Source organism: Coregonus lavaretus (assembly GCF_964263955.1).
Source record: "Coregonus lavaretus genome assembly, chromosome: 12".
Lineage (NCBI taxonomy): Eukaryota > Metazoa > Chordata > Actinopteri > Salmoniformes > Salmonidae > Coregonus > Coregonus lavaretus.
The window spans coordinates 10,733,642-10,755,169 of record NC_139999.1 but is presented as its reverse complement, the minus strand read 5'-3'; the positions used below and the strand labels follow the sequence as shown (position 1 = coordinate 10,755,169).

General features: G+C 42.8%; 1 protein-coding gene across 1 annotated transcript; it reads left to right on the top strand.

Moving 5' to 3' along the window:
• LOC311138321 (myosin-binding protein H-like) lies at positions 1–20,786 on the top strand (the record flags this gene model as incomplete). The annotated part of the gene is made up of 13 exons (XM_084173004.1): positions 1–42; positions 311–530; positions 3,576–3,713; positions 4,831–4,998; positions 11,599–11,687; positions 11,940–12,135; positions 12,385–12,524; positions 12,762–12,921; positions 13,076–13,212; positions 15,602–15,794; positions 18,782–18,841; positions 20,276–20,318; positions 20,419–20,786. The coding sequence occupies 11 exons, from the start codon at positions 1–3 to the stop codon at positions 18,823–18,825; spliced, it is 1,527 nt and encodes a 508-aa protein (XP_084029130.1). The 3' UTR covers positions 18,826–18,841; positions 20,276–20,318; positions 20,419–20,786.
• Positions 20,787–21,528: the final 742 nt, after the last annotated feature.

The following is a 21,528-nucleotide window of genomic DNA, read 5'->3' as shown; positions in this document are numbered from 1 at the left end:
ATGAAAGAGCGCCTGAGATCTTCAAGAGCAGTCAGTGTGCATGTGGGTTGCGGTCTAACTATCATATCAGTGTTTATAAGCGTGGTTTATCATAACAAACACATCAGTGAACAGGAAACTGACTGAAACACAGAGGGTAAACCCCTCTGACCACATATGCAACTGTATATAAGGGTCCATACTCTTTCTAGGCCTATAATAAGATCCAAGATTCAGTCAAGTATCTGTTACATAAAATGCATTAGGGGGTGGAGTCCGCTACCACCGACTATATAGCCTGCCACTTCCTCTAGAGTGATGACTCTTTGAGGACTTACTGACTTTGGGAGTAGCAGCAGAAACAGCCACCATGTCTGACGCTGCACCCGCTGAAGCCGCACCTGCTGAGGCTACTCCCCCTGTCGAGGGCGAAGCTCCACCGGCAGAGGCTGCACCTGCCAAGGGAGAGGCACCAGCTCCTGCCGAAGGAGAGGCTCCTGCAGAACCCGCGCCTGAAGAGCCCAAAGCACCCACACCCCCTCCTCCAGATGGTAATGCGATAATGCTCCATGAAATGAATCTCGGTTGGGCTTTTTGCAGAAACACATGTGGGCTACTTTGTCAATATCATTTATCTCCTCTCTGGACTGGATGGATGAGCCATGGCGATGTTTGTTTGGTGCGCAAGGGCATAAGTGACATTTTCATAAGTTGACAGGAAAACAAAACGTTGATATTGTTTGTTAATGGGTCTTTATACATCAAATATTTCAATGGAGGTCATGGCTCTTATGTCGGTCCCTTTGTCACTGGATCTCTTCAAGGGCCGCCATCTATAAATAGCCTCTCCATTTTTGGTCCAAAATTGTACTTGCGTCCATTGCGCGTCGCCAAACCCTGCGAAGTATTCCTTCACATGTATTTAGAGAAAGTATATTTTTCCGAGGAAGCTGCAGCTCCAGCCGTCGCTGACGCTGAGGCACCTGTCGAGGGTAAAGCCAAGATTAAGAGATGTTTGTCTTGATTAGGCTACTTAACCGTTTTACTGTAACATCTTTATCGCTTTACTCACAAACCGGTACTTTTTATCCACATACTTTAAGCTTGTCATTTTGTAACATCTTCTCTTTTCATTTTGTAACATTTAGTAAGATATTTTGAAACGTTTAAAATCAGCTTTTGTTCTAACATCACTCTAACATTGAATTAATATCAGCCTCCACCTCCCCTGCTGCTGAGGGCGGAGCTCCCGCTGCTGATGCTGCTGCTGAGGGCGGAGCTCCCGCTGATGGTAATCGGCTCACTACCAATCCACAGGGCGCCAGGTGACATCTTCGTCATCGTATGCCGCTCAATATGGATATACCTATTTAGAATGATCACAAATCACTTTTGGCTAACAACACTAAGCGCTTTATTCAATCCGCATCTCGGAAGTTCAGCTTTACACCGTGATTGAAATTTAAAGGCAATGTTCCCGATTTAGCTGCGTATGTCGGCTCAATCGGAAATGACCTTTAAAAAGATATCACGGAATCTGTAATGCTTCAGTGTTACAGTTTGAATAGAGCCCTAACTTAATAGCGCTAAAAGATCTCAATGATATTTGAGCATTTTTCCCATCATGGTAGGCCCTTATTAGCCTGGTCCCAGATATGTTTGTATTGTCTTTCTGGCAAAATGCTATGGTCATTATTATAGGAGTTGACATTAAAGACAGCACAAGCAGATTTGGGGCCAGGCTCTGCCCTTATGTCATTTTAACTAGTACATTAGCTGATGCTGCTGCTGCCGACAGGTAGACCCTGTTCATGTGAAATGGATCAATTATACCTTCACATCTGAATATGTCCAATTTCAATCCACTCCAATATGGGATCATGTTAAGGTACACTACCGGTCAAAAGTTTTAGAACACCTACTCATTCAAGGGTTTTTCTTTATTTTTTACAATTTTCTACATTGTAGGATAATAGTGAAGACATCAAAACGATGTAATAACATATATGGAATCATGTAGTAACCAAACAAATGTTAAACAAATCAAAATATATTTTATATTTGAGATTCTTCAAATAGCCACCCTTTGCCATGATGACAGCTTTGCACACTCTTGGTATTCTCTCAACCAGCTTCATGAGGTAGTCACCTGGAATGCATTTCAATTAACAGTTGTGCCTTCTTAAAGCATGGAGGAGGAGGTGTTGTGGTGTGGGAGTGCTTTGCTGGTGACACTGTCTGTGATTTATTTAGAATTCAAGCCACACTTAACCAGCATGGCTACCACAGCATTCTGCAGCGATATGCCATCCCATCTGGTTGGGCTTAGTGGGACTATCTTTTGATTTTCAACACCTCCAGGCTGTGTAAGGGCTATTTTACCAAGAAGGAGAGTAATGAAGTGCTGCATCAGATGACCTGGCCTCCACAATCCCCCGACCTCAACCAAATTGAGATGGTTTGGGACGAGTCGGACCGCAGAGTGAAGGAAAAGCAGCCAACAAGTGCTCAGTATATGTGGGAACCAGGTGAAGCTGGTTGATTGAATGCCAAGAGTGTGCAAAGCTGTCATCAAGGCAAATATAAAATATATTTTGATTGGTTTAACACTTTTTTGGTTACTATATGATTCCATACGTGTTATTTCATAGTTTTGATGTCTTCACTATTATTTTACATTGTAAAAAATAGTAAAAATAAAGAAAAACCCTTGAATGAGTAGGTGTTCTAAAACTTTTGACCGGTAGTCTATATGTAGTTTGGTATACATATAGCGTGTGCTAAAGTTTTTCCTGACCTCTTGACCTTACTAGGGAACACTCCCGGCCCTAGTTAAAGATTACAGCGCACCAGGGAACACTCCGGGCCTTACTTAAAGACTACAGTGTAAAAGGGAACACTCCAGGGCCTAGTTAAAGACTACAGTGTACCAGGAAACACTCCAGGCCCTACTTAAAGACTACAGCGCACCAGGGAACACTCTGGGCCTTACTTAAAGACTACAGTGTACCAGGAAACACTCTGGGCCCTCGTTAAAGACTACAGTGTACTAGGGAACACTCGTGGCCCTAGTTAAAGACTACAGTGTACCATAGCACATTGGATATGTGTAGACTGTTTTCATCTCTCTACTGGTAATCCAAGAGATGTTCAGTGAGAGATGGGATTGGAATGGATTGGATGGAAGTGATTCTAGAGCACTGCTCTCATACCTGCTGCTTCTAACCTTTAAATAAATGCACATTTAACATCAGCTGCTGCTGCCGACGCGGCCCCCGCAGAGGAACCCCCCAAAGCACCTATCCCCCCTCCACCCCTACCCCCCAAAAGTAAACCAATCCGATGGTCTCAGGAAAGATTAGTCAAACCGTTACGGAGCTCTTCACACATTCTCCTATTACCATTTTTATCATTCATATGATAACCCAATATCATGTCCTCAAGTTGTACGTTGTCTGAATTGTGTTTGCGTTTTCCAAACTGTAGAGCCCTATTGCCATGTTTCCATTGACATGATAATCCAATAAGGCTAATTATTTCCTCTTGCGTCTCGAGTTGTACATTGTCTGAATTGTGTTTACGTTTCCAAACTGTAGAGCCCACCAGCGAGCCCCTGGAAGTAATAGTGGAGGATAAGAGTGACACTTCAGTGACCATTACCTGGAGGCCTCCAAAGACCATTCCACCCAACTCTGGCCTGGATGGATACACTGTGGAAATCACTAAGGAGGGAAGTAAGTCCTTCAAACCCACTTCAGCCCTTAACTAGCCTGGTCCCAGATCTGTTTGTGCAGTCTTGCCAACTCCCACGGTCATGGGCATGACCAATTTGGGACCAGGCTACCCTTTTAACGACTAAGTTCTTGAATGTTGTTATGTTGTCCCATTGGATTTTGTACATCTCTGATGTAGAGAATTATCTAAGGTAAAATTGAGAATTAACCACAACCTTATGAAAATGTTTATTGATTGTTTTACCTAACACCCTACAATGAGGCTCCGGTCCACTTTAAGACGGTACAATTGTAAATGATATTTTATTGGCTGGTCAGACCTATCAGTTGCACCTCTTCCCTGCATGTCACTAGTTGATTTATACCGTACCTAACCTCTCCCTATAAGGAGAGAGGCATTTCTGGTGGTGCCGTGAACTTGCTGGTGCCTGCTTTTAGATCACAACCGTATGCTAATGTCAGTAACAGACTCAACTCAAATGGCAGAGAAGAGAAGATACCTCAAGTTATACAACTTCACGGTTGACCTTGCAAATGTAGTAATGCACCCTGAAAACACAACATATTATATTTTTATTAATTAATCTCCTTCATTCGTCCATTTAAAAATATTGTTTTGACACAACATAATATATTTTTATTAATGAATCTCGTTGATTAGTCCATTTAAAAATATTGTTTTGGGCCCAGATAGGAAAATAAGTACTACATGTATAAATGCATGATACAATAAAATGACAGGATTCATAAACTGAGCTGTTAACTCATGCTTATGGTCCTCACGGTGTTCATTCTACTGCCACAGTTCTATATTGTCCTCATCGTGTTAACTGTTCTGTCACTGTTCTATGTTGTCCTCATCGTGTTAACTGTTCTGTCACTGTTCTATGTTGTCCTCATCGTGTTAACTGTTCTGTTACTGTTCTATGTTGTCCTCATCGTGTTAACTGTTCTGTCACTGTTCTATATTGTCCTCATCGTGTTAACTGTTCTGTCACTGTTCTATATTGTCCTCATCGTGTTAACTGTTCTGTCACTGTTCTATGTTGTCCTCATCGTGTTAACTGTTCTGTCACTGTTCTATATTGTCATCACTGTGTTCTCTTTCCTGTCACAGCTGAAGACTGGAAAGCAGTCAACGAGGATCTGACCATGTCCTGTCGTTATGTAATCAAGAACCAGACTACCGGCGACCATCTGCTGATCCGGGTGGTGGCTGTGAACTCTGGTGGCCGCAGCCCCCCTGCTACTATCGCCGATCCTGTTCTGGTCAAGGAGGTTGGGGGTAAGCAAAGCATGGACAATACAGTGCATTCGGAAAGTATTCAGACCCCTTGACTTCTTCCACATTTTGTTACGTTACAGCCTGGTTCTAAAATTTATTAAATTGTTTTTTTTCTTCATCAATCTACACACAATACCCCATAATGACAAAGCAAAAACAGTTTTTTAGAAATGTTTGCAACTTTATAAAAAATACAAAACTGAAATATCACATTTACATAAGTATTCAGACCCTTTACTCAGTACTTTGTTGAAGCACCTTTGGCACCTTTGGCAGCGATTACAGCCTTGAGTCTTCTTGGGTATAACGCTACAAGCTTGGCACACCTGTATTTGGGGAGTTTCTCCCATTCTTCTCAGCACATCCTCTCAAGCTCTGTCACATTGTTTGGGGAGCGTCGATGCACAGCTATTTTCAGGTCTCTCCAGAGATGTTCGATCGGGTTCAAATCTGGGCTCTGGCTGGGCCACTCAAGGACATTCAGAGACTTGTCCCAAAGCCACTCCTGCGTTGTCTTGGCTTAGGGTCGTTGTCCTGTTGTCCCGCCCCAGTCTGAGGTCCTGAGTGCTCTGGAGCAAGTTTTTTTCAAAGATCTCTCTGTACTTTGTTCCGTTCATCTTTCCATCGATTCTGACTAGTCTACCAGTCCCTGCCGCTGAAAAACATCCCCACAGCTTGATGCTGCCACCACCACGCTTCACAGTAGGGATGGTGCCAGGTTTCCTCCAGACGTGACGCCAAAGAGTTCAATCTTGATTTCATCAGACCAGAGAATCTTGTTTCTCATGGTCTTAGAGTCCTTTAAGTGCCTTTTGGAAAACTCCAAGTGGGCTGTCATGTGCCTTTTACTGAGGAGTGGCTTAAGTGTTCCACTCTACCATAAAGACCTGATTTGTGGAGTGCTGCAGAGATGGTTGTCCTTCTGGAAGGTTCTCCCATCTCCACAGAGGAACTCTGGAGCTCTGTCAGAGTGACCATTGGGTTCTTGGTCACCTCCCTGACCAAGACCCTTCTCCCCCGATTGCTCAGTTTGGCCGGGGGGCCAGCTCTAGAGTCTTGGTGGTTCTAAACTTATTCCATTTAAGAATGATGGAGGTCACTGTGTTCTTGGGGAACTTCAATGCTGCAGACATTTTTTTATACCCTTCCCCAGATCTGTGCCTCGACACAATCCTGTCCCGGAGCTCTACGGACAATTCCTTCGACCTAATGGCTTGGTTTTTGCTCTGACATGCACTGTCAACTGTGGGACCTTATATAGACAGGTGTGTGCCTTTCCAAATCATGTCCAATCAATTGAATTGATTTACAACAGGTGGACTCCAATCAAGTTGTAGAAACATCTCAAGGATGATCAATGGAAACAGGATGCACCTGAGCTCAATTTGAGTCTCATAGCAAAGGGTCTGAATACTTACGTGAATAAGGTATTTCGTTTTTTTATTATTAATACATTTGCAAAAAATTATAGAAACCTGTTTTCGCTTTGCCATTATGGGGTATTATGTGTAGATTGTTGACAAAAAATCAATATTTAATCAATTTTAGAATAAGGCTGTAACGTAACAAAATGCGGAAAAAGGGAAGGGGTCTGAATACTTTCCGAATGCACTGTATGTTACCCACCACCTGGATTCGGTCCTGTGTCGCAACATTTGAAACTGTGTTTTTTACATTGGATAAAAGTAGAGTAAATGGTATATAGACACTGCAGTTGAGGAACAATGGGAAAGTAATTCTGCTTTGAATGTTGATAAACTTGTAACCCCACTTTTGAGAAAATGCTCCTTGAATTTTTTGGTACACCTACTGGAGAGCTCTTCTTTGTCTACACCCATCCAGCATCGTTCAGACCCTCTTAAGCTTTAGCCCCACCCATCTCTTTAAGGATTCACATGAGGCCATGTGTTAAACAGAGTGAGTAGTGTAGTAAACAACCAATGATTTCAAGACTAAAAGTGGTAAAAGTAGCAGCCTACAATAAGGAAAACTCCAGGTAAAAATACACTTTATTTAGTCCTTGGCCTATGTCCTAATCTGACTTTAGTGCAGGTCATGTTGTTCTTCACATTATCGTCTCTGGTAAACACACACTATATCAAATTAAATGTATATTTATTTGTCACATGCACAGGATACAGAGTGTGTAAACTGTACAGTGAAATGGTTACTTGAATACTTGCATAGTAGCAATATCAAAAACAGAAAGTGTCCAGATATAAATATTTTAGAATTATTAGATGACACTTACCCAGTCACACTTGTCTAAATTGATCGGTCATGTGAAATAAATGCTATAACCACCCCACAGCCACACCTAGATAAGTGAATGGGTTCTGATTACTACACAGATCATACACGTAACGTTAGCTAACGAGCCAGCAAGCTAACATTCGCTTGCTAGCTAACAGTATGCTTTAACTTGCAATGAAAACAACTTTCTGACAAAATTTGAAACGTATAATATCTGAAAATGTAGCTAGACTCTTACCCGTATACATACATGAACGCTTCACGGCAGACTGGAACCATTTAACTCCATTCTTGTTTGGCCAGCGTTGTGTCAAGTCACTCTGGTTCAAACTGACCGTGGCGTGTGCAGAGAAAGTAGCCCATCACAACTTTTTCCAACTCATCTGACGATAGCACCTGCTGAATTCAGGGCATCAATGTTGTTGAGAAAAGTAGTACAACTTTTGTAGTTCTCGATGGCTAATGTTATATATTTCCAAAAACCGTGGTAGATAGGATTATCAACACATACTGAGCAGCTCACATTATAGACAGAAGCGAGCTACATGGCAGACCAATCCAAACTCATCTCCTGGCATGTCCAGCCCATCCATTTTCTCAGCCAATCATGGCTAGCAGGAAGGTTCCTGTCTTTTTCCGTGGCTAAACCAACTAGGCTCGTAATTAACCATTTTATTTGTATTTACAGATGGAATACAAGTTTTTTATTAAGGCACATGAAAGTTGACATCTTCCAGAAGGCATTTCTGCCCAAAAAAAACGCATAAAGAATAACGAAATAAAAATACTTTCAAATGCCTCTCCTGTGAAGTAGTGACGTGCGACATATGCCTAGCTTCCTGAAACTGGTCACATATGTACTCTCTCTCACACACACACACACACACACACACACACACACACACACACACACACACACACACACACACACACACACACACACACACACACACACACACACAGCCCTTAGCTACTGTACTTCAGAAGCACACCATGGTCCATTACTGCCAACCAGAAGATGTGGGGGTTTTCTTCCATGAACTTCAAGTGGACAGTATTGTATTAACGGGTGGCCATCGCAGCAAGTCCAAACTGTTTGTGGTGGGCGTCTTTATTGTTGTAAAAGCTTTTCAAAAGAGCAGACGTTGAAACAGCTAGGGAGAAACAGCTCAGCATATTTTCCATCTCAGATATCCAAATTCTGTTGGCTTGGCACATCCCTGGCCTGTTAGAGTAATGCAACTGTCGTCTTCTCAGATTATTGCCACCAAGAGGGTGGTAGAGCTCCTCAGTCCAAGCATGGAGCTAGCTCCCCAGTTGTTAAGTGCCTAAAGCACTCCCTTTGATACTGTGGGGTATTTTTTCAGTAGACCATACAGAGCTATGGTACCGAGTGGTACCCAAGGTCAGACCATAGGTTAAAAATAGTAAATCTTTCTAGACTATAAATATTAAAATATAGCTAATTATAAAGACAAGCAGTGGTACAGAGGATGAGGCAATAAGACTAGGTGAGTGTGGTACCGAGTGGTACACAAGGAGGGAGTCTGAGCCAGAGTCAGGAGATGGCTCTTGATTGAGTATACTGTTATGTATGAGGCAATGCATTAGGAAAGTCTTAAATGTATATGGTTGAGAATGGATTATGGATCTGCTATGTTTAAACCATATTCAAGTATCGATTGATGGGTTCTGTTATTTTTTACATGAGAAAGTTTGGTTTGGCCACCATTGTATCCAAACTAAATAAATATAGGAGGAGAAGTCAGATTTCACCACTATCATAAATTAAGAGAGTGGGCGGAGCGGTCAAAAGATGAACGTTTGGAAACAATGGTGGAGAAACTGAACTGGGAGGGTTTAAGCTAAAAAGTATGTAAAACTAGCAGGAATGGACATTGTATATAAACTGAGGGCCGAGTGTTGTGAGTTAGTTGCTCTGCAGACCAGCTCGGCTTTTGTTGCTCTATGTAATAAAGTCTATCTAGATTCTACAAAAACTCTGGAAGAACTTTGATTTTTAATAGGTATAGTGATCATTTTCCACAACAATACCTTTTGGTTGCATGTTTTCACCAGTGTCTTCTTACTGTGCATTCAGGAGAAGTAATTTTTAGTCTTCCTCAATGATAACTGTTAATGGTTAGTCAAGCATCTTAATTTACCAACAAGCTCTCATAGTCTCACTGCAGAATTAAACATTTTTGCACTTTTCTCCAAACGTCAAATTGCAAAGTTGCTCCAAATGTCAAATTTCTAAGTGTTTTTGACATGCTGGGTTGCTTCTCTTGCTCCACATCGTTCCATTTCTCCAAACGTCAAATTTCGAAGTTGCTCCAAATTTCAAAGTTAAGGGTTAAGGGTAAGGTTTAAGGTTTGGCATAGGGTAAAAAATCCCTATGCCAAACACTGGGATTGAACCCTCGACCTTCGAATCCAGAGTCATAGGATTACACTCATCCCCCACCCCTCATCCACAATGCCCAAGCCTACTTGATTGTAATAGCGCTCACTGTTGCCCCTAGTGGCTGGTGGTGAAGGCATTTCCCTTCAACCTCAGGACATGGACAGACGTCCAATTTCGAAGTCAATCTTGAAGCGATCTGGCTGAATTTACAGCAATCATCATGGAATCAAGTTAATTTACTGTATACAGTGGTAGGCCCTGGATTTTGTGTTTTATTCAGAGTCAAAAATTCAGAACATACAGTAAAATAGAAATCTAAAAGAATTGGTAGACCTACAAAAAAAAAGAAGATCGATTAAAAAGTAAGTTATGTAATCAGGGATGTAAAGAGAGAGATCATCAAATGTGTAATGGAGAGTTTTAGTGGAGGGGAATGAAACCTGAACCCCAAGGACTTATACGAGGGACTGGCTGTCCCGCAATAGGAGTGTCCAAGTCCCACAGTCCCACTGTCAAACTTAACCGTTGGTCCACCAATAGAGGCATCTGGTTACCCACACAATGGAAAGACTTCTAACTTTCCCACAAATCATTTGAAAAATGGTTGGGATGTGTCTGCTATTAACACAGAACACAGATTCAATTCGGAAGGTTTGGCATAGAGTTGACTCCCTAGTCAGAATGCGTGCTGGAGAGGTGTCAAGCCAGCGATGGTGTGATGGTGACAAGTATAATCGTACAGGGCGGGGTTGGGGGTTGGGGACATTCCAAAGTGTCCACTCTACACAGAGGGGGTGGGGACAGGGGAGGGATCTAATGTCTCGTATGCCATCTAAGTCCTTTGAGATGACCAGGGACCCAGTGTTTATTTTTAAATATGCCACAGACTCTGACAGGGACAGGGCAGTTCTCTTTTGACCTGATCCCCCATAAGGAGTGTCAAGTCGGGACGCTCCACAGAGAAACACACCTAACTCTACCATGACCATTCCCCAGTGGGTTGGTTGTTTTTTTTCATCCATTTTCTAATAGCAGCACATATTTCTGCCTATAGCACTGGACATCCAATGGCACTAGTGCATAGATTTGTATAGGAGCGGGTTCGCAATTATAGTTTCTATGTTCTGTTATTGGTTAGTTACAAATACAACAGTTCTGTCCATGTTTTAACACATGCAGCAAGCCATTTGCTGTGATTGATGTGTTTGTGGGGAACCCTATGGTCTAGGTAGAATCTACAATACAGTATCAAGCAGAGTATGATTCTTAATGCAGCCTGTTCAACCGTGTGGGCTGGGGTAACTGTAGAGTATGATTCTTAATGCAGCCTGTTTAACAGTGTGTGCTGGGGTAACTGACCTATTTAGAGTTCTGATGCGATGGTGTGATTTCAAATAGGACATATTTAGAGCTCTGATGAGATGGTGTGAGTTTAGATAAGACCTATTTAGAGCTCTGATGAGATGGTGTGTTTAGATAATACCTATTTAGAGCTCTGATGAGATGGTGTGAGTTCAGATAAGACCTATTTAGAGCTCTGATGAGATGGTGTGTTTAGATAATACCTATTTAGAGCTCTGATGAGATGGTGTGAGTTCAGACAGGACCTATTTAGAGCTCTGATGAGTATAACTCTACTAGACTCAGCAGGTGGTTGGTTCCCACCCAACTAGATCTGGTCTGGAAGACTGGAGTACAGGATAATCTGTCTCCAATGTACATAAAGTGGGTTTTGAGGATTTTGTTTTTTATTAATATCTGATAAACATTCAATTGCTTGCTCTGAAGTGTCTCTGAAGTATCTCTGAAGTGTCACTGAAGTGTCTCTGAAGTGTCTCTGTAGTGTCCTATCCATAAAGTGTGTCAGTTTCAGTCATTTTACTTATTTGAACAGGTTGATTATTATTGTTATTCGTAACCTATTTTTGTTCCGTCTGTAGCTCGCCCCAAAGTCCGCCTGCCTCGTTTCCTGAGGCAGAGGTATGTCAAGAAAGTCGGTGAGAAGATCAACCTTGTCATCCCCTACTCTGTGAGTTTGCATTATGAGATGATGAGTGGGGAGTTTGTCTAGACGACATGACCTGAGCAGGATTAAAAACATTGGACCCTAGCTATAGTCACATTTACTATTTAATACAACTAGGGGCTAGAGTTTTATCACATTGTCAGGAAAGACTCCTGGCCATGATGATGTAAAATAATTTGATGTTATAGCATGTGTCCATGCAGATGGAAGTTAGACCATTGATTGAGCCCGGCCTTGTGTTCTTTACTGTCCTAGGGCAAACCTAAGCCGGTGGTTAGCTGGTTAAAGGATGGAGGGCCCCTTGACCCAAAGAGGGCCAACGTCCGTACATCTGACACAGACAGCATCCTGTTCATCCGTCAAGCAGAGAGAGCGGACTCTGGCTCATACGAGATGTGCGTGAAGGTGGACGACTTTGAAGACAAAGCTGCTATCATCATCCAGATTATTGGTAAGTCAAATTGTATTAGACTATCCAACCTTGTTTTCATTTCCAAACAGATCATGATGTAGCATTAGCCTCTGACTGTCATGGTATATTTTTTATCATAACTAGGGCCAGGGGTTGTTCCTGGTCAGGTCATGTGATCAGGAAGAAGTCCTGGACCTAGTCCTAACTGATCTGGAGAGTGATTGAGTTGTTGTGAGTTGACTGATACAAATGATGCAACCTTTTACCTCTGTGCCTGCTCTCCCACAGAGCTGCCTGGGCCACCAGCCAGCGTTAAGGTTGCGGATGTCTGGGGATTCAACGTTGCTCTTGAGTGGACCGCACCTAAAGATAATGGAAACACAGAGATCACAGGCTACACCGTCCAGAAGGCTGACAAGAAAACCGGGGTGAGAAACCCGCCGCTTACATTACAATGTCAAAGTCAATGACAGCTTCTGTAGCCAACTCGTTTACACAATTCCCATTGATGCAGTAGCAAATATTTTCCCTGTAATCAAATCTAATCCAAACTAACTTTATTTAAAGGTACATCTCAGTACACTTTACACAAAAAAATAGACCCCAAAAGAAAATACAGTTCCTGTAATAAAATATAATTAATGCTAATATGGTATCTTGCCCAGGACTGGTTCAACATCCTGGAGCACTACACCAGACTAAACGCCACAATCTCAGACCTCATCATGGGCAACACCTACACCTTCAGGGTCTTTGCAGAGAACAAGTGTGGACTCAGTGAGGAATGTGCCGTGACCAAGGAAGAAGCCACCATTGTGAAGGAGGGTGAGACATTCTCCACACCACGCCTTTCTAAAAACATCCCCCTGCAACGTTAGAATGTTGGAGACGGTTAGAACGAGTGGGACAGAAAAGTCTCCTTGTAGCTAGTTGCTCCTATTTAAGACCTAATCCATGCTTGTGTCTCATTATTTTTCAGTTATTGACTACAAACCTACCCCGTTCGTGGAGCGTGACTTCACAGAGGCTCCCAAGTTCACCACTGTTCTGAATGACAGGTCCACCACTGTTGGCTACAGCACCAAGCTGCTGTGCTCTGTGAGGGGATCCCCTAAGGTAAACCTTCCCTCTCACAAACTCTCATACCAGCCCAGTACTGGAGGTTCTTCATGGAAAGGAAACCTGTGGGCTAGTCTAGCAGAACTGTCATGATTCTAAAAGACCCACTCATTGTTTGTTGGGTGAGATTTTAGTGCCGATGGCTCCACATGCCAGGCCCATGAACACAGACAGCTGCCAGTTGCGCCTTCACTTCACCTACACACTGAAGAAGGCTGTAAAGCCGAAACGTCCATGTACGCTATCTCTGATGCAGTGAAAATACTTAAAAACATCTAATAATGAAGTAAGCTTTTTTTTGTTGTGCGGATCCATTACATATTTTTGTGTGCCTTCACTTTTTCCCTGGAAAATATTATTGGATGGGGATACACATATATGTATCACACACACGCACAGACACAAACAGACACACACACGCGCACACACACACGCATACCCCTGTCCATCCGTCCCTGTCAATATATTTACTTGTAGCAGAGTTGGAATGAGAGGGATCTTTAGTATCCTTGTCAGCCTGCTGTCTGAACCTCCAGCTTCCAGCCTGTCCCCTCCCCTCCCAGCAGATACACTGGGTTGCCAGTTGTCACAGCAGAGCAGCATTTGGCATAGGGGGGTTGGGAATGCAGCTCCGTACAGGGTTAGGTTCTGATAGTCTCTGAGCGGAGCCCTGGACCTCTGGACCCCTGGCCAGCTGGGTGTGTGGGTGACAGAGAGGAGGGGGTTGAGGGGTCACATGTGTGACATTCCTGCCCTGAGGGGACCATGGGGGTCATTTACACTGAGCCACATGGTGCCCCTGTCACTGGACCCCCTGGCTCATGCACCCCAGAGAGAGTGTGTGTCTTCCGAATAGCTGTTACCATCAAAGAAAAGGGCTTAGAAACCAACATAGCTAGCCCTACATGAGTGTGTGGTCCTGTGTGGCTCAGTTGGTAGACCATGGTGCTTGTAACACTAGGGTTGTGGGTTTGATTCCCATGGGGATCAGTATGAAAAATAACTCAAATGTATGCACTCACTACTGTAAGTCACTCTGGATAAGAGCGGCTGCTAAAATGTGATGTTCCTTTATTGGGGGATTTGATTGATTGTTCATAGAGGTATGTTCCCTTTGCGATGCGTGGATCAGATTTGAGTAAGGTGCATGGTAAAACATACTCCAAGTACACGAAAGCTCAAGTAAACAATTGTGACTTTAACCACGTTTCCATCCACAGTTTTTATGAGTAAAGTCATACCGTATAAAAAAAAATCAATTTTATAAATGCTGACACTGTCACGATCGTCATAATAAGCGGACCAAGGCGCAGCGTGATAAGCGTACATTCTTTTATTTAGTACACACACGAACAAAACAATAAACGATACGTGAAGTCCTAGGGTTAAACCCAAACCTTACGGAACAAGATCCCACAAACAACAGTGCCAAACAAGCTGCCTAAGTATGGTCCCCAATCAGAGACAACGAGCCACAGCTGTCTCTGATTGGGAACCACCCTGGCCAACATAGAAATAAACGATCTAGAAAGAAACACATAGAAAACACAACATAGACACTACACACCCTGGCTCAACATTTAAGAGTCCCCAGAGCCAGGGCGTGACAGACACATAATTTGCTCGTTTGACATGGTGGGATCTTTTTGTGTCTGTAAAATTAATTATGCGAGAAATGGCAGTGGAAATGACTTTATGCACAGATATTGATATAATAACCATCATATCAAAGTAAACTTGGAGTCACGCGATGACATGTTGTGTGGTCCTCCCACTATGATTCAGGAAAGCATGCAGTTTAGTAGGCTACAGATTATATAATAAGTTATGATGAACTTCACAGAGTGGTGAATGTGCAAGGAGCTTGATGCTCCTTTCCAATAAATATCGAGGGTCTTATTCTGGTGACATGATGATCGATGCTTGACTGCCGTTTGACAAATACAAATATTCTCGGTCTTATCCATAATAATGTCATCATGTAGACTATCCTAGCTGCACAGCCTACCTACACTGTATCTGCCAGCTGTTGGCTAGAGCGAATATGCCAAGACCAGAGTAAGCACATTTGCTATTTAATGCAACAGTTTGTGACAAAACTATCGGTAGAGTTGAAAATGGGATGGAAATACATTGAACTTTAGATTTTTATTCGGTACATGAAAACTGAAGCAAAAAAGTACATTTTGTGTGCACTACGTCATCACGCACTGAGTCCGTTTGGTCCGTTTGGTGGAAACACACCACTGGTGGGAAAATGCGCATATTTCTTTGGCGGATTTTAGAACATTTGCGTGATTGGATGGAAACCTAGCTGCTGACAATAAAACTTGAAACTTCAAACAATTGATCTGAAACGTAGAAATCACTTATTATGTCATTGCAGCCTAAGATTATGTGGATGAAGAACAAGATGATCCTCAACAACATGGATAACCCCAAGTACAGGATGATCAGCACAGGGGGCATCTGCACCCTGGAGATCCGTAAGCCCGGCCAATACGACGGTGGAGAGTATGTCTGCAGAGCTGAGAACGAACTGGGGAAGGTCGACACCGGCTGCAAGCTGGAGGTCAAAAGTAAGTAGTAGTTGTGGTAAAAACATTTTTGCAATTACAGTCTTTTCCTACCAGTACTGACTTTGCTGATAACTTCTGTACTATTGAGACAAATGTACTCCAGGGTCTAACATTAACACCCGCCACCGACCAAATGCGGGTAGATTTTGGTATTGGCGGGTAGAATGTTTATTTCAGCAGCCACGTTGGCTGGTGGTCACACAGAGCAAAATTAAGAATATTAAAGAATTGGTATAAGTTTCTCATAAGACATGAACAGAATACATCAATGATTCTCATTTCCTGCAGTTTTCTGAGGAAGCAACAACATGCGAATGTCTGTAAATCAAATCAGTGTTTATTTAGGTGCAGCGAAATACTTGTGTTACTAACTCCTACAGTGCAGTAAAATGTCTCACAAATACACAATATTGAAAAAAATCTAAAGAAGAAATTAAGAAATAACAATCCAAGTAGGTGTATTACAGTGAGACTATACGTACGTGGTGTGTGGAGACTGAATATAATCTGGAAAATGAAATGGAACAGTATGTACAGTAGAAAAGGTATAACAGGATGATATATGTGGATAATATAGTATATACATACACAGTGAGTAAACAACAGTATATAAACAGAATATGAGGTGACCAGCGTTCAATGACTATCTATATACATGGGGCATACTGTAAGTCTCAAGATGCAGGGCTGAGTACTGGGCAGTTAGCCAGCTAGTGATGACTGTTCAACAGTCTGATGTCCTGGTGATAGAAGCTGTTCAACAGTCTGATGGCCTGGTTATAGAAGCAGTTTCTCAGTCTGATGACCTGGTGATAGAAGCTGTTCAACAGTCTGATGGCCTGGTGATAGAAACTGTTCAACAGTCTGATGGCCTGCTGATAGAAGCTGTTTCTCAGTCTGATGGCCTGCTGATAGAAGCTGTTCAACAGTCTGATGGCCTGGTGATAGAAACTGTTCAACAGTCTGATGGCCTGCTGATAGAAGCTGTTTCTCAGTCTGATGGCCTGCTGATAGAAGCTGTTCAACAGTCTGATGGCCTGGTGATAGAAGCTGTTTCTCAGTCTGATGGCCTGGTGATAGAAACTGTTCAACAATCTGATGACCTGCTGATAGAAGCTGTACTGTCTCAGTCTGCTGGATGGTAGCAGAGTGAACAGACTGTGGCTCGGGTGGCTGAGGTCCTTAATGATCTTCTTGGCCTTCCTTTGACATCAAGTGCTGTAAATGTCCTGGAGGGCAGGCAGTGTAACCCCAGCGATGAGTTGAGCTGACCACACTACTCTCCCGAGCGCCATGCCGTTGAGGGGGGTGCAGTTGCTGTACCAGGCAGTGATGCAACCCAATAGAATGCTCTTTTACATTTTAGTCATTTAGCAGATGCTCTTATCCAGAGCGACTTACAGTTAGTGAGTGCATACATTTTCATACTGGCCCCCCGTGGAAAACAAACCCACAACCCTGGCGTTGCAAGCGCCATGCTCTACCAACTGAGCTACAGGGGACTACATGGTGCATCTGTAGTAGTTTGTGAGGGTCTTAGCGGAAAGTCAAATTTCTTCAGCCACCTGAGGTTGAAGAGGCGCTGTTGTGCCTTCTTCCTCTTTAATGTGTGCCCAAGGAATTTGAAGTTTTTGACCCTCTCCATCACAGCCCCTGTTGATAGAGGCGTGCTCCCTCTTCTGTCTCCTGTTGTCAACGATCAGCCCCTTTGTTTTTTTTACGTTGAGGGAAAGGTTATTTTCCTGGCATCACTCCGTCAGGGCTCTAACCTCCTCCCTGTAGGCTGTCTCGTCATTGTTGGTAATCAGGCCTACCACTGTCGTGTTGTCAGCAAACTTGATGATTGAGTTGGGTGAACAGGGAGTACAGGAGGGAGCTGAGCATGCACCCTTGTGGGGCCCCCATGTTGAGGATCAGCATGGCGGAGGTGTTGTTGCCTACCCTCACCACCTGGGTTCGGCATGTCAGGACGTCCAGGATCCAGTTGCACAGGGAGGAGTTCAGACCCAGGGACCTGAGCTTAGTGACGAGTGATGTACTATGGTGTTGAAAGCAAAGCTGTAGTCGATGATCAGCATTCTTACATAGGTATTCCTCTTGTCCAGGTGGGATAGGGCGGTGTGCAGTGCAACGACAATTGCATCGTCCGTAGATCTGTTGGGGCGGTATGCAAATTTTAGTGGGTCTAGGGTGTCGGGCAAGGTGGAGGTGATATGGTCCTTGAGTAGCCTCTCAAAGCACTTCATGATGACAGAAGTGAGTGTACGGGGTGATAGTCATTGAGTTCAGTTACATTTGTTTTCTTCGGTACAGGAACAATAGTGGACATCTTGAAGCACGTGGGGACAACAGACTGGGATAGGGAGAGATTGAATATGTCCATAAACACTCCAGCAAGCTGGTCTGCGTCTGCACTAAGGATGCTGCTTGGGATGCCATCCGGGCCAGAAGCCTTGCAAGGGTTAACATGCTTGAAAGTTCTATTCATGTCAGCTACAGAGATCGGGAGCCTGCAGTCCTTGTGAGCAGCGGGGCCCCCGACATAGGCTCTGTGTTGTTTTCCTGGAAGCAGGCGAAGAAGGTGTTAAGCTTGTCTTGGAGTGAGGCGTCGGTGTCCGTGACGTGGCTGGTTTTCCCTTTATAATCCAGAGATTTTTTTTTACATGCTTTCATTACTTAAAAGACTCAGGTCACAAAACAGTTAATGAAACTGAGCAATATACCACATTTCTTCTTACTAGTGATACATTTGCTGTTTTAGAAACATTACAAAGCATGCTGATCCATTTATTTATTTTGTGTGTGTGTGTTTGTAATTATGGCAAGAACAAAATATTTTGGCCGGTAAAATATCTGAGTGGCTGATAGATTTTTTTATCTACCTGCCACAGTGGACCAAAAAGTTAATTTGTTGTATTTGAATCAGGCTGTGTGTAAATATTGCCATTGGTTCATGATCACTAAAATAATGATATTTACCTCAACAGAGCCTGTTTATGCAGATGCTGACAAAGATAAGGAGGCAGAGTAAATGCACATGCATACAGGTCAGTAACTCTTGTTGACATATTTTAAGGTTTCATGTGGAAAATGGGCTTCAATTTACAAAATTGGTCTGAATTCAGAAGTTGAGTGTGAATCAACAAATTATGGCCACTTTGTTACGAACTACACTTCTTTAAAATACCTACCTATAACATTTACATTTTAGTCATTTAGCAGACACTCTTATCCAGAGCGACTTACAGTTAGTGAATACATATTTATTTTTTTATACTGGCCCCCCGTTGGGAATCAAACCCACAACCCTGGCGTTGCAAACACCATGCTCTATCAACTGAGCTACATCCCTGCCGGCCATTCCCTCCCCTACCCTGGACGACGCTGGGCCAATTGTGCGCCGCCCATGAGTCTCCCGGTCGCGGCCGGCTGCGACAGAGCCTGGATTCGAACCAGGATCTCTAGTGGCACAGTTAGCACTGCGATGCAGTGCCTTAGACCACTGCGCCACTCAGGAGTCGAAAGTCTTCACTTTTAAAAAATAAAATCCATGTTGGCATTTAATTTGCTTTGACTTTGGTCTTATTGGAGAGAACGTTTATATTTAACCATCATATTGTCACTTAGTAAAAATATAAAAATACCCATGAAACCTGAGAATTTAGCACCAAAGTTTATTTGAATAGGTATCAGTCTATTTGAGTCCTGGTACATCTTCTCCTAGGCCGGACTTACATGGAGAGCCCTAAACTGGGAGGGGGGAGGTGGCCTCTGCCATTGCAAGGGTCTGAGTGCCAGTACTAGCGGCTGCTCATAAATTACTCCTGTAATGACTCCACATGCACTCAGTTGGGGGACTACATCACATTTCCTTGATTCAGCAGCAGTGGGCCCATTAGGGACCAGCGAGACGCCGTGATTTACTACCAGGATCCACTGTAATGCAAGCAGCTTGTCACCCCCCAGGGTGTTGAATTTCCACGGTGGACACTACAAAAAAATATTTATGTGTGACATCATGAATATTTATACTGGCTGTAGTCTTAAAAATATATATACTTTGTCATACAGATGTAGGATCTTAATTTGATCACTTCTGTTGCTGAGAATTTTCCAGCACAGCAGGAAATGCGAATTGTAGTGTATTTGAGTTTTTAAAAGGCTTCTAATGTTTGTAATTTCCCCTTTGAAAATTCTATCTCGATTCGCTCTAATGAAAAATGTATCAACCTCTAGAAAAATGTCCAATAATTATCATCTACGTAATAAATCACATTTCCTGTTGCTGTAGTATTATTTTCCCGCTGTAGGAAACGGGCTCAAAATAAGATCCTACGTCTGTACACTGTTTATCTATTAGTAGCCTACTTAAGCTCTTGCAATATGCCTTTTGTAGGCCTGCTACTGCAGTTCTAGCCACCACAGTTGGCTAAATATGGCATGTGAATTGACAGCTGTTCTGTTATTTACACCTGTTACAGTCCCAAATTAGAAGCAAGTGGAATGAGGCCTTTACAAGAAAAGGTGAGGCCCTCTTTTCATAGTTCTCTCTTTTGATGTGAAATATGTTTTTGGTAAGATTCAGTGAGTTTTAAAGTTATAAATGCCACTTGTTTTCTTACAGGACGGTGCTGGATGCTGGAAAAAATGTACATATAACTGGAGAGAACATACAATCAAATGGTTTTACCTACATCCGCTGTGTCCTAACCTATCCTATATTTATGAAGATGAAACATTTGTTGCCTTTATTTGTATTTTCTTCCTTAGTACTCCCTGAAATAGTTAATATCCATGTCCACAACTCAGATGTAAACAACTGTCTGTGTCACTATGTAGTTGTGAATAGGTCTCCATTATATAGAATGAATCGATTGTTCCAGATTGGAGATTAAAGCTGTAAAACTTTGGAATGTTTGTTACAAAAAGATTTTGATTTATGTTTTTGTTTTGTTGAATAAACCTAAAATGGAATAAACCTTCTCTAACCTGAAGTGAAAATGACAATGTTGTCAACGGAAACCTAATGTACTTACTGACGTGATAGAGGGATAGCGCTGGTTGTGACATGACATTACAGTGGCATTTGATAGGGTGAATCCAAGATGATCAGATATCAGTCTACACGGTCTTGGCACTCTGTTACTCTCATGTGAATCCAGTCAAACAGACAGTAAAACCGAGAGTACTGAAAGAACCAGGGCAACAGAACTGCTAAATCAAGAGGCAGAAGAACTTGTCCAGCCTTTGGGCGCTGTCTGGCTCACACACAAAGTGTAACAACAGTATGAAGTATGACTGACCCTCCTGTAACTGTCTCATCACACAGTCATGGACTTATTGGCATAGTGATAAGAGGCGGTGTTGCCAGAGATATGTAGATTGTTGCCAACGATAACAATATGAACAGTTTGGATGATAATGTGTCTTTAAGAGAGTTGGAGAGAGAGAAAGGATGCTGTGACAGTGTCTTTATTCACAACTGGACTAACCTAACATAGCAGGAGGCATGGTAGGCACAAGAGCACCACTAATACAACACCTCCCTCTAGTGTCCTTACTTGCAAATGACAAGATACAGAGAGGTTACTTCTATTACAGTGAAGTTGCTATAAGGCACAGGAGATTGGTGGCACCTTAATTGGGGAGAACAGACTCGTTGTAATGGCTGGAGCGGAATAGGTGGAATGGTATCAAATACATCACATGGCCTCCAGGTGTTTGATGCCATTCC